Source organism: Oncorhynchus clarkii, chromosome 4, assembly GCF_045791955.1.
Source record: "Oncorhynchus clarkii lewisi isolate Uvic-CL-2024 chromosome 4, UVic_Ocla_1.0, whole genome shotgun sequence".
Classification (NCBI taxonomy): Eukaryota; Metazoa; Chordata; class Actinopteri; order Salmoniformes; family Salmonidae; genus Oncorhynchus; species Oncorhynchus clarkii.
In genome coordinates this window covers 33,244,328-33,270,494 of record NC_092150.1, presented here as the reverse complement: position 1 = coordinate 33,270,494, position 26,167 = coordinate 33,244,328, and the positions used below count along the sequence as shown (strand labels likewise).

At 42.0% G+C, this 26,167-nt stretch overlaps 1 protein-coding gene across 4 annotated transcripts in view; it reads right to left on the bottom strand.

Moving 5' to 3' along the window:
• The window catches only part of LOC139406742 (pre-B-cell leukemia transcription factor 1), an 88,966-nt gene extending 83,615 nt beyond the window's left edge, over window positions 1–5,351 (bottom strand). For 2 of the 4 annotated variants that reach the window (XM_071149724.1, XM_071149726.1), the window contains exons 1-2: window positions 4,687–5,351; window positions 3,291–3,364 (exon numbers count right to left, since the gene is read on the bottom strand). In XM_071149724.1, the coding sequence (XP_071005825.1) occupies window positions 3,291–3,364; window positions 4,687–4,871 (259 nt within the window). In that variant the 5' untranslated portion in view covers window positions 4,872–5,351. The remainder of the gene's footprint in view (window positions 1–3,290; window positions 3,365–4,686) is intronic. The other 2 variants (XM_071149727.1, XM_071149725.1) reach the window with 2 other exon arrangements.
• Window positions 5,352–26,167: the final 20,816 nt, after the last annotated feature.

Here is a 26,167-nt window from a genome sequence, read left to right as displayed (position 1 = left end):
GATTCGAGCATTCTGGCCTTACAATTACAGTCAAGCACCCAAGCTAATGTTGGCTAGCTTTCTAACTACTTCCAGACACAAATGACCTCACTCTGACCATTTTACTCGCCCTAGCAGAGCTGGTAAGGCAGTTTTCATGTTATCCAGAGCAGTGGTAGAAAAAGTACTAAATTGTCATACTTGAGTAAAAGTAAATATATCTTAATAGAAAATGACTCAAGTAAAAGTGAAAGTCATCCAGTAAAATCCTACTTGAGTAAAAGTCTAAAAGTATTTGGTTGTAAATATACTTAAGTATCAAAAGTAAATGAAATTGCTAAAATGTACTTATCTATCAAAAGTTCATGTAAAAGTATAAATAATTTCCAATTCCTTATATAAAGCAAACCAGATGGCACAATTTTCTAGTTATTTTTTTTTTTAATTGACGGATAGCCAGGGGCACACTCCAACACTCAGACATAATTTACAAACGAAGCATTTGTGTTTAGTGAGTCTGCCAGATCAGAGGCAGTAAGGATGACCAGGGATGTTCTCTTGATAAGTGTGTGAATTGGACCATTTTCCTGCCAAAATGTAACTAATACTTTTGGGTGTCAGGGAAAATGTATGTATGGAGTAAAAAGTACATTATTTTCTTTAGGAATGTAGTGGAGTAAAAGTAAAAGTTGCCAAAAATATAAATAGTAAAGTACAGATACACCAAAAAACTAAATAAGTAGTACTTTAAAGTATTTTTGTGCTTTACACCACTGATCCACTGATCCAGAGTGTTGGTGACTGTAACTGTGCTGCTGGCAACAATTGAATTACGCTTTTTTGCCGACGTTTACTGACACCGGGCATGTTCAACGGGTGTTGAGCGCTCGTAAAATCATCATCAGTTATTCTGCGCTCTGGCACACTCAGACGAGAGTGCTCTGAAATCAGAGTAGATAGTCAGAGTGAATATACGAAAGCACCCGAATGTCCATTGAGAACACACAACGACTATACCACACAGCTAAGCTAAGAATGACGGGAATAATCACGTCAATAAACATTGGGTAGTTAGTTAGATAGCATATAGTTAATATGCTGGTAAGTTGATGTATTAGTAGCCAACTAACGTTAGGTAGCTAGCTAACATATCGGTACATACTGCTGTAATGATATGTTATGTGGTTTGTGAGGATAGAGTAGCAAACAAATTGTCAGCCAACATAACGTGTAAGGTAACTTATTTGAAAAGGCATTACTTTATTATATTGCTCAACATTTTTTAAAACTTTTCTCATAATTAGTTAAAGCAATTCATTTGTATATGCTCTCGTTGTACTTCGGCTGCATATTTTCTGCCATTTCCTTCAAATTTGAAAACAATGTGAAGCCACGCCCATTTTCTGAAGAATTGCATTATGGGCCCTAAAAGCACTGAAATAGTGTCCACTGTTGGTATACTTCGTATTTTGGAGAATGTAGTACGACATCCGGGAATTTTTGGCAGACAAACTATATCCATACTATGACCAATAAGAATACTATATACTCAATTTACATCACAAATAGTCAGTGCAGTTTTTTTACCCCTTTTTCACCCCAATTGGTAGTTACAGTCTTGTCGCATCGCTACAACTCCCATACGGACTCGGGAGAAGCGAAGGTCGAGAGCCATGCGTCCTCCGAAACACTACCCTGCCAAGCTGCACTGCTTCTTGACCCACTGCTCGCTTAACTCGGAAGCCAGCCGCACCAATGTGTCAGAGGAAACACCGTACAACTGGCGATGGTGTCAGCATGCATGCGCACGACCCGCCACAGGAGTTGCTAGAGCGTGATGGGACAAGGCTATCTCTTCCGGCCAAACCCTCCCCTAACCCGGACGAAGCTGGGCAGATTGTGCACCGGCTCATGGGTCCCCCGGTCACCGCCGGCTGCGTCACAGCCCGGGATCGGACCCGGGTCTGTAGTGACACCTCAAGCACTGCGATGCATTGCCTTAGACTGCTGCGCCACTCAGAAGGCCCCATTGTCTGTCACCTTGATTCATCCAATTTGGTTCGGGACCTGTGCACCTACGTTATAAACTTTCATTTGTAGGCTAGGTTGTAGCAACCACATGATGGGTATAGGGCAAACTCGAGTATCATATAGTAACCTAAACCTGTCAGTGTTACATTGAGCTGGGTGAATGGAATATGAATGACTGTGATCCAATATGATGTAATAGAAATAAGACTATGCTCGTAAGAAAATTGGCCTCTCTAATCTAAAACGGCACTGACTGCCACTGGTGTCAACCCTTATTATTTCACACAGAGTGAGTCCATCTACCTTATTATGTAATTTGTTAAGCCAAATTTGACTTTTGAACTAATTTCAGCTTGCCTAAACAAAGGGGGTGAATACTTATGCAACAACTATATTTTAGTCATTACTTGTTTATAAATGTGTGAACATTTGTAGAATTTTATTTTCACTTCGACATTATGGAGTATTCTGTGCAGATCAATGACAGAAATGTACAATTAAATATATTTCAATCCCACTTTGTAACACAACAAAATGTGAAAAAAGTTCAAGAGAGTGTACACTTTCTATAGGCACAGTACTTTATATACACACCAAACAAAGCTGAATTCTATCTGTGCCAATTTCAGAAATGTCAAGGGAAAAGGGGTTTGTATTCTGGAAAGAGGACGTATGTTATGCCTCTCCCTAAGCCTAATGTCACTGCATCTGCTCTTGGTGAAATTGTTCTGGCGACAATGTCTCTCACAACAGCACAGACAAATGAAAAAACAGACACAAGTGAATTAAATGAGACACACTCAGCAGAGAGACTTGACAGCTAACACACAAGGGGGAAAAATGATGATGCAGATGGTAATTTAGCGCTCAGATGTTTGACACAATAATTGATAAGGATTTCCAATGTAGTAGCACTGACTGTTGGCCTACATAGTGTGTAACAGCACAAAATGGATCACACGACAACACAAGGCAAACACACAAGTATAATAAACCATTTGTATACCTTATATGTAATTCAAAGCACATCGAAAAACAATCATGCATGTCCTGCAACAAGTTTGTGGATAGGAATGGCTGTGAATTGTAAAACGCGCTTTCAGTGAAGACATTTATGAGTCCTATGCGCGCATCAGAGCGCATAGAATATATCCCCTTTACGCGGGCTTCTGTAGCCAATAGTATAAATAGTTTCCCCTTCAAATTGTGCAGGCTAGGTCTATATTTGATGTGCAATCAATACCTTACCAGTAGATAACTTTATGAAACATTGGGCCTACCTGTCTTTTCTTTGATTTCACACAAGACGTTGAAGAGAGCAGGCTTCATCCTGTGGCAATTCAAGGCGTGTTTCCTAAAACAAAACAAAGTAAATAAAAAAAAAATGATCGTAAATCACAAAAGTGTTATATCTTAAAAACATATGTATGCTATAACGGGTTTATTGAAACATGGGCCGCAAATTATTGAGACTGGCAATTGTGTGATACAATTGCGCATCACGTCAACATTTTTTTGAGAGCCTGCTGGTGTTTTTTATATGCATGCTTAATTTCAAAAGTAAAATAGCATATGTACTATTTAAAAATGAAAAGTTAATATGTATAGGCCTATTATTATTATAAATAATAGTATTATTATTACTGGACGGAAGTAAAGAAAGTAAACTAGAATATATGGCTACTTGTTACTGCCTAAAAATATCATGCAAAAAAATCATGCTGAGTTATGGACTTATACCAACAACAATTTATATCTTTGAAGATGTATTTTTGTTGTTTAGAAAGGTTTGTCAACAATTATCATATGTCTTGTTGGTTGTTGACTTTGTATAAATTACAATCATGTATATTGCAGTGAAACAGGCGACAGCGGAAAATGTTGTCCAAAGAGTTTCATGGCATTTTAACAGATTCCTCTCTGCTCCTCGTCCTCGCCGATGTAGGCTAAACACATACAATACGCGCACCGTGCCCGTCTGAGCACTTCTCTTTAGCGTCTGAGTCAACAAAATATCTAATAACAGGATGCAAATAATTTTCTGCAATTACTATCAATAGCCCATTGTATTTCCCATGTAAATAACAAATGATAACCTAATAGTTTAGTATCGATTTATATTAGATTAAGGCTATGCCTTATCAGTTATATTGTGCCTGGCGTGACAGAGAGAGGTGTTTGCACAAAAGTTCATCAAAATGATGATGTTGTCAATCAACGTGATGCTTGTTATTTTGATGACAAATCGCATGCACAAACTTGAGATGTCAAATTTGCGAGTCTTTATCGATTTGTCAGTAGTGTGAAAACACTTTGAATCTATAGTTGCAGCCTGTAGGCTAAACTGCTGCAATTTTACTGTGTATAATTTCTGGAAGTCAGGAGAAAAAGTATCTGTTTTCTAAATATTAATAATAATAGAACTTCAAAGTGTACATTTAGTAACTGGTGCACTTTGGATGTCATCATTTTTCCAAATGCCCGCTTGCCCGCTTATCATTATTGTAGGCTGTTGGGCGCGAAAACCGAATTATTTTCAATTCATCAATATAATATTTTTCACTACAAATCTGACTTTCTTGAAATGTCTTATTATCCATCGTTATTGAATGCATAGAGTAGTTTGCCGTAACGAATCGCTGTCCATTCTGACTAGGTAGGTCCCGAGCACCTTACCTAGCTTGAGCTTCGTCCAGACTTTGATCTGTGATGGTCATTATTTGCTGTAAAATGTCTCCAATGTCCTGTTTTCTCCCATCGCCGTCCGTTCCTCCGGTGCCTTCCATGTGTTGAGACAGGCCGGGATGCCCTGCCATCCCTACTCCGGCATGAGAGTGCATCAACCGCGGCTGCTCGTCCATCTCTTACGATCTATTTGTTCTCACCTCTGTGTCAATCTCGCAAAAGAGAATCCTTAACAATTTCTGACGGACGTTTTATCTTGCCTACACAGGTTTAGGGTTCCACGTCGTGGTTCGCTTTCCTGCGCTCCTGAGTTCCAAGACCCAGAGTCGGAGGGGAAGAGAAACAAGCCCTCTCTCTCCCTCTCTCTGCTCTCCCAGCTGGTCAGAACTGAACGTGAAATCTGATATGAAATACTCCCTTTAGCAGATCAGACTGTGCGTGGAAAAGATAAACTGTCTTCAACTACAACATTGGAATCTGTATGCGTTTTCCATTCATGTGTCAGAGCCTGTGTCTTCCCGAAACACAATCACTTTTTCTCCGAGAGACAGGGCGGTATCGAAGGAGGGTTTTGGAAACCTGAAGTGCAAGCTATTTCGACTTATCCCATCCGCTTGCTTTTGCTGAGTAGGCTACAGTACCGCACGGTAGTCACTGAAAGGCAGCACATAGCTAGAGTATGAAAGTGAGACTCCGCCTACGCGAAATTATTGGGAATAGAGACCATTTAGCCCCACCTTGAGGTGCCTCTCGTGAAACTTCAATCATAGCGCTGTGTGAAGGAGGGATGCAGGAGATGTTGCCACAGATGTTGCCACATGCAAGCACTGGGAGCAACCTGGTTTCAGAGCATTTCGTATTATTATGTACGTTAACCCAATATATGCTTTTCGTATGTTTTGTTATGCATTGCAAATCCTACAAAGTGTTGTGAATTTCCAAAACGTATGATATGTTATGATCTCCAATTTGTTGTGTCTAACATTAGCTAGGTGGCTAGGTGGAACACGTTAGCTAGCCGGCTAATGTTAGCTGGGTTATGGTTAAGGTTAGGAGTTAGGTTAAAAGGTTAAGGTTAGGGGAAGGGTTAACCTTTTCACATGTACCAACAAACGGGTGTGATCATTCTACAGTGGTCCCTGCAGCTTACGCTCAAACCGGGTATGATTAAAATGCTTATTTAGAACGTTCAGTTTCGATTGACGCAACAGTGAGCATTTGAGCTAGCCACACTGTTTTTTCACAGAAGCATTTTGCACAATCACAGTCCTTACAAAGTTATGTCCTGAATGTGACCAGTTTATTTTTGGATGCAACCCAGCTAACAATGAGGAATCGGCCTAGAAGCGACTCTATTCCTTCTTTGGACACTGTGTTAACAAACCTCCAGACGAGCTTCAATGCCATACAACTCTCCTTCCGTGGCCTCCAATTGCTCTTAAATACAAGTAAAACTAAATGCATGCTCTTCAACCAATCGCTGTCTGCACCTGCCCGCCCGTCCAACATCACTACTCTGGACGGTTCTGACTTAGAATATGTGGACAACTACAAACACCTAGGTGTCTGGTTAGACTGTAAACTCTCCTTCCAGACTCACATCAAATATCTCCAATCCAAAGTTAAATCTAGAATTGGCTTCCTATTTCGCAAAAAAAGCATCCTTCACTCATGCTGCCAAACATACCCTTGTAAAACACATGAGGTCGGCTGAGTCTGACTCCCAGCCAAGTGCCCCGACTCTCAGCCGGAATCGCCCCAGATCCACTGTGCTAGCTGGGAATGTTCAGACATTCACATAAGTAGCCACAGCATACACAATCATCCAAACCGGAAAATGTAGGCTACATTAGTCCTAGCGCTAACTAAAGAAAGATTGACGTAACATAAGCGGTCATATTTAGAGAACTCTGGTCTGACAGAAACCACAAAATGACTTAGCTAATAGCAATTCATGTTTATAATTCATCACATCACGGGTGAGCTCAACATTGATCGAAACAAGCACTTTCTAAAAGATCTAAAGTAATCTGACAATGGTAGTTTGTGCGCACCGCCACGTTTTTTTCCTCTTCAACCAAAGACAATAATTGGAGACAAGATGAGTTTGGTCAGTTTGCAGTATGCATGTTGAAGGGGGTGTGTCGTCTACGATCCTTCACATCCCATCATTCACTTCCGGAAGTTTACTCAAAAGGTAAGTGAACCATTCCCTCACCTCATTATAACATCTTTGGTCTGACATATATGACACCCAGAATGCATTGTATAATGTCAATAAACATGGCGCTACACAAAGCCTGCAAATAGCTTAGCGTTAGCTCATTATAATCAGTGCAACAAAATACCCCAAAAAGTATTTTACACACATCATAGGTGTCCAATCCAATCTATGCAATATGCCTTATTTGTCAACAGTACTTGAAAACGTGAATAAAACTATAAATACATTTTTCTCCATACATACATACATGCATACATACATACATACATACATACATACATACATACTGTATGCTACAGTACAAATGACAACACGATATACAGAAAATAAGGCACTTATTTTGATAGGAACGCACGCATGTCCAAAGTTTTGATTTGTAAAGAAAACAACAATGTAACAATGCGAGCGCCAGCCAGAAAATGTGCCAGTTCGTGCAAGACTGTGCAAATGTCTGCATACTTGATGTGCAGAAAAAACGGGAAAGGGCTCTTCTAGAAGAGGGAAGTTTGTCTGACTCAGTAAGCCTCAAACATAAACTGCCCTCAACACTGAAATGGGCTACTTCTATGTGAATTAATGAGGAGGCGGAACACACCTCATTTCAAACTGTTGTTAGAAAATACAACTTGTTAGAAAATAATTGTAAATTGACAAGTTGAAACATAGCCTATAGATAATTAGTAGGTAGCCTGTGTTAACTGTCTTGTTGCGTAACAATCAAATTTTGGACGGTGAGTGCATTCTTACTTCACGTGCATGAAACAACTCACGCTAGGGCGACCGTTAGAGATATTTGGACAAACGTGTAAAAAGTTTAAGGTTAGGGGAAGCTAACATAGCTAACATGCTATGTAGTTGCAAATTAGCTAAAAAAGTAGTAAGTAGTTACGAAGTTTCTAAAATGCTAAAGTTCTCCGTGATGAGATTTGAACACCCAACCTTTCGGTTACTAGACTTTCTCGTTATACACCCGACCAACCAAACTCCTTTAGTTTTTGACTTAGGTAATCTTCTGTCTTATGTAACCATACCAAATGTAACATATCATGCTAATTCGAGTGTCCTGGATATACTTTTGCTATGTTACGTCTAGTCTATGAGACTAGGCTGTTCAGTGGCAGCCATGTGATGGATAGAACCTGAACTACAAATAAATAATAGTGGTTGACACAAGAGGTCTGCTGTATTTTTCCCCTCTGACCACAGACGTGTCTCCATTTTCTCTCCACACCAGTCCATTTCATTTCCCCTGCCTGTTGCCTAGGTAGCCTACATGAATCAAAACAATTGACAATCCCCTTCATTTAGGAAAATTATTAGATAGATAAGGTAGGCCTACTTATTTAAAGATTAACACCAGAGAAGAAGAATCCACCTACTAAGTAGAATGATCCCACTGAAGTACATTGAAGGCAACCTTTTAATAACAACATTGCCATATGTTATTCATATTTAATTGGATACAATGTCACATTTTATTTAGAATAGCCTATAACCATGCTTGTATCTGTGCAAATTTACATTTGCATTTTGATGCACTGAGACTACACACTGCTCTCACATTGTTTGTTAGTATTTCAGGTAGGTAGGTCTACAGTGCTGTCTGTATGTTGGAGGGCCCCGCATGGCTGGGTTTGGCTGGGTGCTCCTAATGTAAGCCGGTGACCCATGGTGCGCAGCCAAGCAGTAAGGCCCGCGTGCGTCTGGCCAGGCTGAAAAGTGCCCTTAAGGCCCAGGCTGCACAGCACAGGGCGTTGTCCCAAATGACACCCTTTTCCCTATATAGTACACTACTTTTGACCAGAGCCCTATGGGGAATGGGGGGGGGGGGGGGCATTTGGGACACAACCCACAGCACAGCCCTCAGTCCTTTAGTACCACTCCTCCTGCTGCTGTAGTGGGCATATACAGCTAAGGGAGGATGCTATGGGGAGAGCCAAGCTCTCTAGTGTGGAAGTAAAGTATGAACATTGCTGTACTATTCAGAAAGCTAGATTTGCACTCAGGTTAAAAAGGGAGATTTTTAGGAATTGAATAGAATGGAATAGAATACTCATGTAGGCAAAAATTGTCTAGAGTAACAAACCACTTCATTTTTCAATCAAATCGGACATGTTCCCTAGAACCCAACAGTGTTCTAAGCTGAATGTGCTGTATCATATATTTTTCTTGACTATAACAAGAATAACATTTACAGTACAATCAAAAATATACAAATGAGCTGAGCCCATTGGAATACAGCTGTTTAGCATATCAAGTTTGAGCTGTACTGACAGTGACATGTCAGACTCTCTTCTCCCACAGTCCCAGGTGAAGCCAGCAAGCTGCAGTTGTATCCTTGAGCTTGGTACTATCTCTTGCTGTGTGCACACACACACACAACAAACGCATGCACACACACACACACACACACACACACACACACACACACACACACACACACACACACACACACACACACACACACACACACACACACACACACACACACATACACACACACACACACACACACACACACACACTCTCTCTCTCTCTTACTCGCCTCAGCTGCCTGTGAGTCAGTGGCTATGTAAATAGAAGTCAGAATATGTATGATGTAGAAGGGGTAAGTGTAGCAAGTTTTCCTGCCATCTGCTAAGTGGGAGAATAATGAGAATACCTGAGGGGGTGTATGTTGTTGCAGCACCAGACATCCTTACACTAAGTAACATCTGCTGAGCTCTCTTATCAGCCAGGATATTTAGCTAGCTAAACATATGCTGATGTTATTCTATTCTGTTCTATGCCACAAGACACATTAACCAATAATACATTCTTATTTACAGTCATTTCTGAGTGCTTAGGCACTATCTTTGAAACAATAGGCTATTTCTGCAAAACTCTACACACTAACACCAGCAAATTATTATACATCTCTTGCAAAAGCAAACAATTCTTGAAAAACTCTTCAAACTCTTTAAATAAATGGTGTAGTTGCGTCAATACAGTACACACAAACCATCATTTCAATAAGCACAGAAAGCACCAACTACGCACTGATAGTATACATTAAAAACTTGTGGCTTTTGCTTTTTCTGTGTGCAGGGAATAGCCGTTTGCAATAAAGTTTTGTCATACATGTAGTAAACACACATACACAAAGGTACCCAAATGTGTAAAGTACGGATGTGTATTACGAACGTAACACACTGTCAATACAAATAAAGAAAAAAAAGTTAAATATTTTTCTCTCTCAAAATGTCCTAACACTCCTCAAACAACAGTGCAATAGAAGAAAACAAAAACATTTGGACTAGAAAAAAAAGAACAGAAAAAAATGAGGCTACATCCTACCTTCTTTGTGGGTCTGGCCATAAGACTTCATCTACATCACTTGCTATGTTGTCTTGAGCTAGGCAGCGTGGGAAGTATTGCCTGGAGTGCCTTATCCAGGCCTGGCATGACCCCTGACCGATGTCTCTACAAGCCTCCTCTATTGCCTGTAGAAGGAGCATGCGTTCGTGGGGCTGGAGATCATACACCTTCCAACGCCATGCAGAGAAGAATTCTTCAATAGGATTCAAGAACGGAGAGTATGGGGGGAGATTGAGTGTCGATGAAAAGTGGGTGACCTGTGAACCAATTGAGAACCACAGCAGCACGGTGGAAACTAACATTGTCCCAGATGATAAAGTACCTGGGATGCTCTGGCCCCTGGTCATTAGGGATTAGTCTGTTGTGGAGGGTGTCCAGAAATTTGATAATGTGTGCAGTGTTGTATGGGTCTAGGATTGCATGATGGTGAAGGACGTTGTTTTTACTAATAGCCGCACACATTGTTATGTTGCCACCATGTTGTCCCGGGACGTTGATGATGGCATGGTGTCTGATGATATTTCTGCTGTTTTTGCAGGGTTGAAACCTGCCTCGTCCACATATATTAGCTTATGATGCACTGCATCTGCTTCTAGCTCCCTGACTCTCTGAAAGAGACAAGACAAAACAATGTAACACAGTATGAAATGACAGGGATCAGGCAATATGATGTAGCACCATACACTTCCAGATCCAGTACCAATGACAGGATAGTATAGCTTACCTGCACATATTCATATCTCAGTTGTTTTACACGGTCTGAGTTTCTTTTGAAAGGGAAACTGTACAGCCTCTTCATCCTAATTATTTTGCGTTTCAGTAGACGAGACAGTGCAGAGAGACTCACTCTGTTGGCGTTTTGGAATATGGTGTTATCTGCCATAATCTGCAGAGGAGTCTGGACTCAGAGGAGTCTGATGAAGTTGTTTGCAATGACCATATTTACAATGTGGGTCTCCTGCTCTGGGGTGAACAGTCGACCTCTTCCACCAATTCTGTAAAAACATTTGAATGGTTTCAGTGATCCTTCTCATTATGAAAGTACAGTACATATGACTGTACCAGTAAGACTACAGCATTTACAGTTACTTACCGGTTCTCATTTAGAAATATCCGGATGATACCTGCAACAGTATAGCGGTTCAGATTTGGTTGAAACCGTTGCCCAGCCTCCCTCATGCTCATCCCATTGTTGACAACATGGTCAACCACAGGAGCTCTGATTTCATCAGTTATTGTGTTCCTGACTCCCTTTCCCCTTCCTCTTCCTCATCCTCTCCTTCTCCCCCATCCTACTTCACCTCTTCCTCCTCTTACTTCTTCACCTCCTCGTCCTCCTCTTCCTCCTCCTCGTCCTCCTCTAGTTCTCACCCCTCTTACTCTCTGTTCAATTTTGGCCTCCATTGTTGTCCAAACCAAAGGCCCATTATCAGCAACCATCACTGATGTGTTCCAATGGAACGTTGTGTTAGCTAATCCAAGTTTATAATTTTTGCAATTATGTTAGCACAGCTGAAAACCATTGTTCTGATAAAGAAGCAATAAAACTGGCCTTCTTTAGACTAGTTGAGTATCTGGAGCATCAGCATTTGTGGGTTTGATTACAAGCTCAAAATGGCCAGAAACAAATACCTTTCTTCTGAAACTCAGCAATCTATTCTTGTTCTGAGAAATGAAGGCTATTCCATGCGAGTACATTAAAGTGTCTAGATCGAGAAACAGGCCTCACAAGTCCTCAACTGGTAGCTCACAAGTCCTCAAATAGTACCGCAAAACACCAGTCTCAACGTCAACAGTGAAGAGGCTACTCCGGGATGCTGGCCTTCTAGGCAGAGTTCCTCTGTCCAGTGTCTGTGTTCTTTTGCACATTGTCATCTTTTATTTTTATTGGCCAGTCTGAGATATGGCTTTTTCTTTGCAACTCTGCCTGGAAGGCCAGCATCCCAGAGTCGCCTCTTCACTGTTGACGTTGAAACTGGTGTTGTAATGTTATTTTAATGGCCCCAAAAAATTAGCTTATCTTTAAAAAACAAGGACATTTCTGAGTGACCCCAAACTTTTTTGAACGGTAGTGTAGGTAAAACCACACTCTCGAAACCATAAGGAAGAACACGTGATCATTCATGCACAAACCAATTGAAATACAATTTTAAAAAATGCTAATATACCAAAATGGCGACATTAACTGCAGCAGTGATCAGTTGTATAATAAGGATTGTCTTTGCAATGTATTTGTTCATTTCATATGAGACAATATTGCCCTGGCTAATATGACTCTCTGTAATATAATCCCAGTTATTATAAGTTACGACGGCAGCAGCTTCTAACAGTCCTGTCAAATATAACACTATGGGGGGAGCAGTAGCCCGAGCCCCTCACACGTACATATAGAACTAGGGTGGCTTTGCTTTGCTTCTTCTGTCGATAACGTAACATTTTTTTCAATCTCTTTTGCAAGAGAGATGACTTTTTATCTCAAGGTTGTGTTTAGAAGAACATAACATAATGTATTTTCTATGTAGAAAGTGTAATCCAAAGACTCTATCAAATTAATTCGCATTCTGTAGATTTATTTGACTTGTACCATTACCTATAGTGTATCACTCTCATGACTACTTAAAAAAATGCACTTCGGGATAATAAGCACAAGAAATTCGAACACAAAAAAACAGGGACCCATTTATGCTCGTGACCACCACTTTTTAAACTACTGGCTGAAATTATACAAAAGTAATGAAATTATACAAATGTGGTATCAGTTCTCTCTGATACAACATGAAGAGAGACACCTGACAGGTAGCATTTGAAAAAGATGGACTTTAACAGTACTATCGCTGCATTTCAGTAGACATTGATTCATGACATGCCTTATATCACGTTTCTCATCTATGAAAGAGCCTCAATGTTAATCACGCCAGGGAGACAACACAATGCAACAGCAAACACACGCTCTACCATTATCAGCCACATATCGTGTGTGTGTGCAGTGCTCACCCCTGTTTGTTAGGCTCAGATATGGCTGAAGCAAATGAGAGCTGACAGTGGTGCAGTGTAAGTTTTATTATTTTATTGTCACATATAACGTATAGGTGCAGTGAAATGTGTTTTTTTTACAGGGTCAGCCATAGCAGTACAGTGCTCCTGGAGCAAATTAGGGTTGCTCAAGAGCACATCGACAGATTTTTCACTTTGTCAGCTCAGGCATTCGAACCAGCAACCTTTCGGTTACTAGCCCAATGCCCTAAACACCTGCTGCCCTAGTTCCCCTAGCTAGTGTAGTGTAGTTCCCCAAGCTAGTGTAGTGTAGTTCCCCAAGCTAGTGTAGTGTAGGTCCCCATCTAGTGCCTATTGCAGGGCTCATCAACTAGATTCTGAAGCAGATGGTCGAGGGGCTAAAACATAATTACAAATCATTTGTAGACTACAAATTGATCGTAATAATAATATTTGACTAAAACATAATAATTTTAAACCTGGCTTACATTCGTATATGATCACTTGTCTCTCTATTATGCGTGGGGCAAATAAAACCACCCACGGACCGCCAGTTGGGAAACCCTGGCCCGGTGTATAGTAGCTGAGACACAGTGCTGCTCTTTCCCCTCTACTCTTGGCTTCAGATCAACTCTTGGCTTCAGGTCAACTTTTGGCTTCAGGTCAACTCAACATCTCTCTGTCTCACTCCGAATGGCTTTAGGACTTCCCTTCCCTGCATTTTTGTGTCTGTCTTTGATTCTTGTGGCTAAAGCCATGTAGGATATTGTCAGGGGGAAAAGGAAATAAAAGGATTGAGATCTCACCCAAAGTATGGAAGAACATTTAATCAGAAAAGCACTGCAGAACAGTCACTTTACAATTCTTCAGACTGATCGGTCCCTCCATTGGCGTGGGATAGGAGAGAGAGAGTCCGTGGGACACAGTGTGAGAATGAGGCCTCATCTATTCACTGCTTCTATGTTTACTAAGACGACGGACGGCTGACTCTCAAAGTCATCTTCTTTCTGACTTTTCTTGTCTGGAGTTGTGTACAGAAAAACATAACATACTGTCCTTATTTCTAAAAACAATAGATGGTGAGGTGAACACATTGATGTCTGCCCTCCCCTGAGACAGTAACAGATATATATATATATACACATTGGTACATTCTTTTACAAGACAGGGATGGGGCTGAGCCTATCAATCGAAGAGCAAATAATGGAGTAATTCATCCATCAATGATAACAAGAAATAGGAACAGTGTCATCTACAGTCAGTATCGGGGAGACAGATCTATATCCCTGCAGCTATTGCAACTACTGTATGTTCACGATAGAACTATAGATATCGGACAAAAATTGGAACCCAGAAACAAATCTAACAGTCTGTCACCAGAGACGAATATTGGACAAACGATATCACATCACACAAAGCAAATATATAAAACTGTAGCCTATGAGTGATCAGGACAACTAGATTCACCTTCATGTTATGTAATAGTTTTTGTTTATTAATTGCTTTTGATAAAAGCAAGAAGACCCACCGTTCCACAACCCTTACATACTGCCAGGAGTCTTGGGACATACAGCCCATCAGTCACATAGTGGAGCATAAAAACAAAGGAAGCAGGGGATCTCCCGTTGAGGAGGTTATGCCACGGGGGGGGGGGGGGGGGGGGGGGGGGGGTCTGTTTTGTGGGGAAGGCTTCTGAGGTGTGAACTGTGAATGAAAATGAATAAAAACTGGTTGGAACGGAGTGAGAGAACAAGAGAGAGAACGAGAGAGAACGAGAGGAGTACATTGGGGAAGGGAGGTCTGAAATGGGAGACACGACAGAAGCTGGTATTGGAGCAGAGTGAGAGAATGAGCGAGAGAGAGAGAACCAGAGTGTGGAGTACATTGGGGAAGGGAGGTCTGAAAGGATCGATACATCATGGAACAAAAAGGAACTGTACTTGGACAGGGGCTCCAGAACACGACAGGCCCCATTGCTCAACCAGCTCAACCACTGTCACAGTAGTGTATCACAGGCATCTCACATGTACCGTTCACAGCTTAGAGGCCCCTGTTACACACCATCTGCGTCCCAAATGGCACCCTATTCCCTATAAAGTGCACTTTATGGTGCCATTTGGGACTCAGTAAATAGTCTAGGGTGAAGACAGACAACTGTATGAGTGAATGAGCAGTGGAACACACCAGGAAGCCTGGGGATGGAGTATTGATGCTGTGGCTTGGTGGTTAAAGCTTGATAACGTAGCTGAAATGCTGCATCATTGTGACTTCTAATAGCTTAACCATTGAGAGACATTCTCTGTCAGATACTGTATGTGTTGTTATGTACCATTAGAAACCAGTTATACACAGGGAGAGCCTTTACTTTCTTTCATTTAGCCATTGAAGTCTGAGGGTGTCTGTACAAGCTGCCTGTCACATACATCATGACGTTGTTTATTTGCAGTATTGATAGTGTTTCCCTAGTTGCAGAGAAGGTTATGTACAAAGTGTGTGTGACATAGCGTCCATTCACATTCTGTAGCTTCCAGCAACACATAGCATTCATGTTGCTGATAGACACAAAGGATATTTTTTTTGTATGGTAGCTATTATTATTTTTTTTACTTAAGCAATAGAAAGTAATCTACCACCAGAGACTCTGGGTTCGCGCCCAGGCTCTGTCGTAACAGGGCGCGACCGGGAGGTCCGTGGGGCGACGCACAATTGGCCTAGCGTCGTCCGGGTTAGGGAGGGGTTGGACGGTAGGGATATCCTTGTCTCATCGCGCACCAGCGACTCCTGTGGCGGGCCGGGCGCAGTGCGCGCTAACCAAGGTTGCCAGGTGCACGGTGTTTCCTCCGACACATTGGTGCGGCTGGCTTCCGGGTTGGCTGCACGCTGTGTTAAGAAGCAGTGCGGCTGGTTGGGTTGTGTATCGGAGGACGCATGACTTTCAACCTTCGTCTCTCCCGAGCCCGTACGGGAGTTGTAGCAATGAGACAAGATAATAGCTACTAAAACAATTGGATACCACAAAATTGGGGAGAAAATAAATAAATAAAAAAAATTAAAATATATATATATAAAAAAGAAAGTAATCTATATCACAAAAGGGTTGGGTTAAATGCGGAAGACACATTTCAGTTGAATGTATTCACTTGTACAACTGACTAGGTATCTCCCCTTTCCCTTTCCCCGTAGAAAGACCTTTAATAAAATAAGATGTCGACTTGAGCTCCATTTGATGCACATGTTAACGCTGCCTGCATGGATCCCAAACTTTGCAAAATGTCTCTTAGTTCAAAGAAAATCTCCCTTAATTTCCCGCCTGTGGTGGTAGTGGAGTGGTGGAGCCTTAAATGAAGCTCTAATCTAACCCGGAGATAAATTAAGAGGCAACAGAACAGTACAGCTGACTCAGCCTTTCGTCTCCCCAGCGATCCATTGACCCTGAGGGGTGGCAGGGAGAAAATTGAGAAATGCTGGTTTTAATGCCTATCCAATATATACGGCATCTACCTCGAGATGGGGCCGGGCAATCAACCACCAATCCATTAGACAGAGATGTTTTTCAAAGATTGACGCATTATTGTACCGCTGCCTGCACTGGCTCACGTTCAAGGTTAACCTTTTAGAGACGCCTGATTGTTGCGAGAAGGTTAAACAACACATTAACATGCGTTAAAAAATATTAAATTATGGCACCATTTACTATACGAGAGGAAAAACAACAACATAAAAAAGGCTTTTAAAATTATTGAAGGCAATTGATGAAGTAAGTGGCCGGTGGAGTCATTTGCTCAATCGGAGAATGTGTAAGGAGGAGGAGGGGTGTCAGATGGTTTTTGAATGGGCAGACTGGATGCCGTTTTGGAAGCATGAGAACTTATTTTATTGTCAGGTTAACGAACTGATGGGGAGGGTCAAGTGTTGAAGCCTTTGCTATTAAGATTACTTTTCAAGGTAGCGACGTTCAAATCACAATGAAAACAGAGTGAAACACACCCTGTTGGAAAATATGTTTAATTTCAGGTGTTTTAATCATGTTGATACATTATGTACAGGATGTTCATACGGCCGCTGTATTGAAAAAGGTATCTGAACCAAATGTTGACACACCGTAAAACTTCAATTAATAGCCTGCCGTTTATTTACTTCGATCACTGAACACAGCCGGCGCTAATTAGGAACAGGCTTCAATTTGAGCCAGTGTCTATTTCTAACAGTGGTGTGCCATCATACTGAAAAGCCATTGCGCTCGAGGATTTTGTCACGCCAGCCTGCGCTAGCTGAAAAATCAGAGGCCCCACTGTCACTCACGGTGGAGTAGATCTCCTTCGCTTTCAGCCTGATCATCTTGCGGGACACCCAGACACATCAAAGATACAGTCATCCTTCTGAACGGAGCTGCGGGACAGGAATGAAACTGCTCAAGGATGTCACCATAAGGCCATTGGTGATGTTAAATTCAAGGGCTGTGATGGGAGAAAACTGAGGATGGATAAACACAACTGTGGTGATTCCACAATAAATGACATAGAAAAAACAAGAATACAAATATACAGAATAACATTTTGCCAAAACATGCAACAAGGCACTATAGTAATACTGCAAAAAAAGACAGCAAAGAAATACACCTATACACAGCCTCATGTTTGGGGCAAATCCAACACAACACTGTTGTAACTGCCTCCTTATTTTAAAGCATGGTGGTGGCTGCATCATGTTATGGGTATGATTGACATTGGCAAAGACTGGGAAGTTTTTAGGATAAAAATAAATGGGATGGAGCTAAGCACAGCCAAAATCCTAGAGGAAAACTTGCTTCAGTCTGCTTTACATCAGAAACTGGGAGAGGAATTCACCTTTCAGAGGGACAATAACCTACAAAGCCTGACAGGCGGGAGGCTCCGGCAGCGCTGGACTGAGGGGCTCTGTAGGGATGAGACGGAGAGACAGCCTGGTGCGGGGGGCTGCCACTGGAGGGCTGGTGCGTGGAGGTGGTACTGGATAGGCCGGACTGTGCAGGCGCACTGGAGCTCTTGAGCACCGAGCCTGCCCAACCTTACCTGGTTGAATGCTCCCAGTCGCCCAGCCAGTGCGGCGAGGTGGAATAGCCCGCACTGGGCTGTGCTGGCGAACCAGGGACACCATGCGTAAGGCTGGTGCCATGTACGCCGGCCCAAGGAGACGCACTGGAGACCAGATGCGTAGAGCCGGCTTCATGGCACCTGGCTCGATGCCCACTCTAGCCCGGCCGATGCGAGGAGCTGGTATGTACCGCACCGGGCTATGCACCCGCACTGGGGACACCGTGCGCTCCACAGCATAACACGGTGCCTGCCTGGTCTCTCTCGCCCTCCGGTAAGCACAGGAAGTTGGCGCAGGTCTCCTACCTGGCTTCGCCACGCTTCCTGTGTGCCACCCCCCAATACATTTTTGGGGCTGCCTCTCGGGCTTCCTTGCCAGCCGTGTTCCCTCGTATCGCCAGTTCCTCTCTCCGGCTGCCTCTGCTCTCATAGCTGCCTCCACCTGTTCCCATGGGAGGCAATCTCTTCCCGCCAGGAGCTCCTCCCAAAACGTCCTCCCATGTCCAGTCCTCCTTGCGCTGCTCCTGCTGCCGCTGCCTGTCACCACGCCGCTTGGTCCTGTTGTGGTGGGTGATTCTGTCACGATCGTCGTAAGGAGCGGACCAAAATGCAGCGTGGTATGTGTTCATGATGATTTATTAATTAAAGAAAGCACTGAACACTGACTACAAAACAATAAACGAATAAGACGCTATAATGAGAACTGTGCTGACACAAACAACTAACATAGACAATCACCCACAAACAAACAGTGAAACCCAGGCTACCTAAGTATGATTATCAATCAGAGACAACTAATGACACCTGCCTCTGATTGAGAACCATACTAGGCCGAAACATAGAAATCCCCAAATCATAGAAAAACAAACATAGACTGCCCACCTCAACTTACGCCCTGACCATACTAAATAACGACAAAACAAAGGAAATAAAGGTCAGAGCGTGACAAAATTTGTATAATTTTATTTTCACTCTGACATTATGGAGTATTTTGTGTAGATCAATGACAAAAAAACATAACCTTTAAATCTATTTCAATCCCACTTTTTAATGCAACAACAGGTAAAAACAAATCAGATTGTGGTGAATACTTATGATACCGACTGTACATACAGGTCACCCAGAGATACAGAGAGATTGTGTTGAGAGGCCCCCTGCACTCTCCTCCTGTCTGTGTTATTGACAAGGAGAGGCCTCTGAGTGAAATACTGCTGCTACCTCTATTGTGCCCCAAATGGCACCCTATTCCATATGTAGTGCACTACTTTTGACCAAGCTCTCTGGTCAAAAGTAGTGCGCTATATAGGGAATAGGGTGCCATTTGGGACTCAACTCCTTGTTTCAGCAGATAACCAATTAACCAATCTGAGCATTATAGGATAGCTACAGTGGCAAGGCCTGCTCTATCCCCATCTCCTCCATTTAGATAATTGAAGGATTGGAAAAGCTATCCCACTTTAAACCTTAGGAATGGAGAGGAGCAAGCAATCCCATCACGCATGTCTTCGCCATGACCATCCCCAACTTTCTCTGAGTCTTCGTCCTAAATGTCACACTATTCCTTATAAAGTCCACTACTTTTGACCTAAAGTAGTGCACTACATAGGGAATAGAATGCCGTTCGGGATGCAGACTTTCTCTTTCTCCTGTCACATGATATTTGATTGACAGCTATTTATTTTTAACTATCCTCCCACGTCCCCACTGGGTTATATTTATGTTATTGTGATTTGAGTGGCTAGTTGGAGTGGAGGGGGCATGAGGGGGTTGAGAGGTACAAACTACCTGAGCCATGGGGGGCGGGGGGTAGAGAACAAGTGATGCGGAAGAGGGGCAATGAGAGATACTGAAGACAGGGAGGACAAGCAGAGGATGGAGAGAAAAAGAGAGCGAGAGAATGAAAGACAGAGATGATAGAGAGAAAGACAGTAAGAGAGGGCGAGAGAGGATGGATGTATGGAGAGAAACAGAGAGGAAGAGAGACAGCAGGACAGAGAGACAGAGAGGATGGAGAGAAAGACAGAGAGGGTGAGAAAGGAGAGCCTGTCACTTGGAATCAGCGTCATAGAGCAGGTGGAGAGAGATAAATGTCAAAGGACTCTCGGCAAAATAAAATACAACTCGTTCTGCTCTCTGCTCATCCAGCCCTTTACAGCGAGGCACCACGCAACCACAGCCTCTGAGTCCCCTGCCCTTTGGTTAAAATGGAGACACAGTCACAGTAACATGAAAACCCTTGACATGTTACACAATATATGATATTCAATCACAGTGTAAACAAGGATCAAGAGGAAACAGTCAATTGAAATGGGCCTGTAGTATCCAGTTAGGGAGAATGGGGAGACATGAGAACATGTGTGCACACTCTTAGGTTTTATATTGTGGAGTTGGCATGTCTCTGTGATTTTTTTCTAATATTCTTTTTTTAAATCTCAAGAAAGAACAGAGGTTTCGCGTGTCATATTTTCCTCAATACGCAAACAACACTAGCCTACCTGGAAAGGACTAGTAAAAGTGAAGTAAGAGATCCAGAAGTTTGTCCTGATGTCCATTTCTGTGTTTGAGTGTCACAGCTGCAGAGTGTTTGAGTGTCACAGCTCTAGGCCCTTACATACCCAGAGCCACTCTCCATACCCACCCAAAATAACAGAGACGGATCCAGGAGGGTGCAGCCAAGTAGCTGTTGCAGGAGCTGGAGTAGCCAGCATTTTTCTGGTCTCATTTGCATTAATGAAGAGGCTGTTCCTTGTCGGAATGTGTTTTATCCGGCTCGCACAATCCCTGGGCGATCCCTCTCCTCGGACCGCCGGGAGAATCCGACTGTCAGAGCCGACAAGACAAATGAATCCCGGTGTCAGTGCCGAGTGGCTCCACGATGACAGATTGAGAAGAACTGTCCCTCCGTCGACAGGCATGCTTTATTTTCAAATTAATAAATCTGAATAAAATATTTTCTCCTTCGTTATAAGCGCTGCCTGTCTGACAGCTCTGCTGACTGGGGGAGGGGGAGGGAGTGGAGGAGGAGGGGGAGGGAGGGGAGGAGGAGGGGAAGGATGCTGGTGTAAACAGCTTGTTCCCCAATCCACCTGGGCTTCAGCTGTGTGTTTGTGATGTGCTGTAGAGGCCCGTGCGTTTGTGTGTGTGTGTGTGTGTGTGTGTGTGTGTGTGTGTGTGTGTGTGTGTGTGTGTGTGTGTGTGTGTGTGTGTGTGTGTGTGTGTGTGTGGCCTACACATTTGAAAATGGGCTTGCATAAACAGAATCGGCAATTTAGTGCTATACTAAAATAAAAAATGGTTAAAATTGTAATGACTGCAGTTATGATTCTACGACTACTAAGATTACCACAATAAAAATGTACAATACACAGTGGCAGATATAAGCTGTATTACATATTTATATAATCAAATCAATTTGTATTAGTCTCATGCGCCGAATACGCCTTACAGTGAAATGCTTACAGTACTTACGAGCCCCTAACCAAAAATGCAGTTGAAAAAAAAATATGAATAAGAAATAAAAGTAACAAGTAATTAAAGAGCAGCAGCAAAATAACAACAGCGATACTATACAGGGGGGTACACAGGGGGGTACTCTGTACCGGTACAGGGGGGTAGGGTGGGGTACTCTGTACAGTCTGGGTAGCCATTTGATTAGATGTTCAGGAGTCTTATGACTTCGGGGTAGAAGCTGTTTAGAAGTCTTTTGGACCTAGACTTGGCGCTCCGGTAATGAGAGCTTATAAGAAAATGAACATACATTAATACCTTGTCAAATGTGTTGCATCACATTGTCATATACCTCGACGTCAATATAATCACCACTCAGATCTCATATCAGATTCTAACATGATCTATTGTATCTAAAATGCTAAACGGCATTGTATGAAATAAAAATGAATTGATTAAAAGTCAAGTGTTTAGCAATGGATCGATAGACAGTCTCCAAACAAACTCTTACCCACCGCAGACAGCTAATAAAAAACATGTCAATACATGTACACTGTTTCATTAGAATGTGTTGAAGGACAGACTGAAAATAAATGTGCAAGTTGGAAGCAAATAAGGTTATTGAGAGCGATGCCATAGGGGAACCCTTTGTGGGATGGTTCTTCAGGACTGGAATTGTACAGCCCTGTTGTAGGGTTTTAAGCCTTATTTGCATATTTCCCAGGGTCCTTTTCAAGTAAATGTCTTAGTTACCAGTACCAGCCATTACTGTGTTTTCTGGTGACAGAGACATGCTTGTGAAAATGTTGTCATTATATTATGTTCTTTACAACAATACTTACTCAATAAATTCTTATTTTTTGAAGTTTTGTTTTTATCCCAATACAGTTTTAAACTCTTGATTTAAATGGCACATTCTGCGTGCTTGCAAAATGATGTGTATTTCTCAACCTGCATTAAGAATGACTACCAGTGTAAAGAAGTCTATGATGCAGTATGAGACCCACCTTAACCATGTTAACAACTATTTCAGTAACGTGTGCAAAATGTCCAAGTAACAGATTGGAATAGTTTAGAAAAATTGTATGTTATTTATATTTGAGTAGCATAAGATTAATGAATCAATCAATGTACATGCAAAAACATAGATATTGAAACAAACAATTCTAAAAATCAACCAGCAATAGAGCATGCTGGGAAATATGATAATGGTGGGCATCGTTTCGGTTCAACTCAGGTTATTAATACTAATAATGGGGTTATTTTATACCACTGAGTGTTAATTTAAAGGGCACTTCATTGAATATAACAGGCTTTTAAAATATCTACAAAAAATATCAGCACTCATTTCGTGGAACAACCCAAATATCAGTAGTCGTTATAAAAGTTTCCCTTATACACTGCATTCGGAAAGTAAACAGAATTTTTCCATACTTTGTTACGTTAAAGCCTTAGTCTAAAATTGAATAAATTGTCCCCCCCCCCCCCCCCCTCATCAATCTACACACAATACCCCAAAATGACAAAGCAAAAACAGGTTTTAAGAATATTTTGCAAATGTATAAAATACAAAAACTGAAATAGGACATTTACATAAGTATTCAGAACCTTTACTCAGTACTTTGTTAAAGCACCTTTGGCAGCGATGATGCTACAAGCTAGCCACATAGGTATTTGGGGAGTGTCTCACATTCTCCTCTGCAGATCCTCTCAAGCTCTGTCAGGTTGGATGGGAGGGTCAATGCACAGCTATTTTGAGGTCTATACAGAGATGTTAGATAGGATTCAAGTCTGGGCTTTGGCTGGGCCGCTCAATAACATTCAGAGACTTGTACCGAAGCCACTCCTGTGTTATCCTGGCTGTGTGCTTAGGGTCGTTGTCCTGTTGGAAGGTGAACCTTCACCCCAGTCTGAGGTCCTGAGCACTGGAACAGGTTTTCATCAAAGATCTCTCTGTACTTTTCTCTGTTCATCCATCCCTCGATCCTAACCAGTCTCCCAGTCCATGACTCTGAAAAAGATCCCCACAGCATGTTGGTACTTGGTATTCACGCCAAAGAGTTCAGTCTTGGTTTCATCAAACAAGAGAATCTTGTTTCTCATGGTCCGAGAGTCCTTTAGATGCCATTTGGCAAACTCCAAGCGGGCTGTCATGTGCCTTTTACTGAGGAGTGGCTTTCGTCTGGCCACTCTACCATAAAGGCCTGATTGGTGGAGTGCTGCAGAGATGGTTGTCCTTCTGGAAGGTTCTCCCATCTCCACAGAGGAACTCTGGAGCTCTGTCAGAGTGACCATTGGGTTCTTGGTCACCTCCCTGACCAAGGCCCTTCTTCCCCGATTGCTCAGTTTGGTCGTGTGGCCAGCTCTAGGAAGAGTCTTGGTGGTTCCAATCTTTTTCCATTTAAGGATGATAGAGGCCACTGTGTTCTTGTGTACCTTCAATGCTGCAGAAATTTTTTGGTACCCTTCCCCAGATCTGTGCCTCGACACAATCCTTTCTCGGAGCTCTATGGACAATCTCTTCAACCTCATGGCTTGGCTTTTGCTCTGACATGCACTGTCAACTGTGGGACCTTATATTGACAGGTGAATGCCTTTCCAAATGAAGTCTAATCAGTTGAATTTACCACATGTGGACTCTAATCAAGTTGTAGAAACATCTCAAGGATGATCAATGCAAACAGGATGCACCTGAGTTCAATTTCAAGTTTTTTAAATTTTTAATAAATGTGCAAAGAGTTCTAAAAACCTATTTTTGCTTTGTCATTTTGGTGTATGGTGTGTAGATTGATGAGGATTTTTTATTTTATTTAATCCATTTTAGAATAAGGCTGTAACGTAACAAAACGTGGAAAAAGAGAAGGGGTCTCAGTACTTTCCTGAATGCACTGTAAAGAGCACAAAAAAGGGGTAGAAAGAGACAAGGAAAGATGGGAACATAGAAATATAGAAATATAGCAAGCAGGATTAGCCCTCTGTCGTTTACATACTATCATGTAGAAATGATCAAGAAAATGAGATTTCTCAGGATTATAAAGGATTCTATCTTATACATTTAGGCCCCTCATAATCACCCCTCTGAGGCAGGAGTAAAGGCATGATGAGGGGGAGGGTGAAGTGTGTCCAGTCTGAATCATTGTAGATGCTCATACACTTTATGAGCTTTACTTAGACATATCTTTGTTCGATTGTGCGTAATAGTATCCGGTTTTTGTCTTGTCATTCGTCAATACAATGGCTGTGCAGGTGCCTTATATTGCGCGGAGGGAGCTCCCAACTCACTTTGTTCATGGTGCCGGCCAGACTTGTTTTATTTGCAAGCTACTTGTTCGCCAATGACCGTGGCCTCGGAGGTGTAGGTTCAGGCTGAGGCTCAGAATCAGAAGAATAAACATCAGCGATGTCATGATTCATTTCTTCCCCAACATCTGAGCCATTTTCCTTCAGATCTTGTAGCATCTAGTGTGCATCCATAAGTCTTGGTCTTCTTGCCATTGTAAACGATGCACACTCTCACTGTGTCCTCCAAGGACGCCAGAGTAGACTGATTTGGTGGACTGATATAGGGTACATACCATTTTGACGTTATAATTAGAATATATCAATACAATAGAATGGCCTGCCCTGTTCTTCATTCATAATCGATGATTACATAATAATGCATCGTGTGCTTCCCCTCACTCATCAACTCATCAACCCATTCTCCCCCTTTCTCTTTCATCATACTTTACTTCATTTATGTAACCTGTGGTTACAATATACGCTACCGTTCAAAAGTTTGGAGTCACTTAGAAATGTCCTTGATTTTGAAAGAAAAGCAAAACATTTGACCATTACAATAACATCAAATTGATCAGAAATACAGTGTAGACATTGTTAATGTTGTAAATGACTATTGAGCTGGAAACGGATGATTTTTTATGGAATATTTACATAGGCGTACAGAGGCCCATTATCAGCAACCATCACTCCTGTGTTCCAATGGCACGTTGTGTCAGCTAATCCAAGTTCATAATTTTAAAAGGATAATTTACAATTAGAAATCACTTTTGCAATTATGTTAGCACAGCTGAAAACAGTTGTTCTGGTTAAAGAAGCAATACAACTTAACAATGTCTACACTGTATTTCTGATCAATTTGATGTTATTTTAATGGACAAAAGTATTAATTTTCTTTCAAAAACAAGGACAGTTCTAAGTGACCCCAAACTTTTGAACGATAGCGCATGTGTGAAATTAGTTTCTGTACTGTTTAGGTTCCGTTTCGAGGCAATTATCACAGTGATTATCAACTGGGCACTGCACCTTCCAATGTTGTGAGAATGAGCGGAGCAGGCCCTACTGTCAGGAGAAGGAGGGGCAGGCTGCTGCTGTGTGT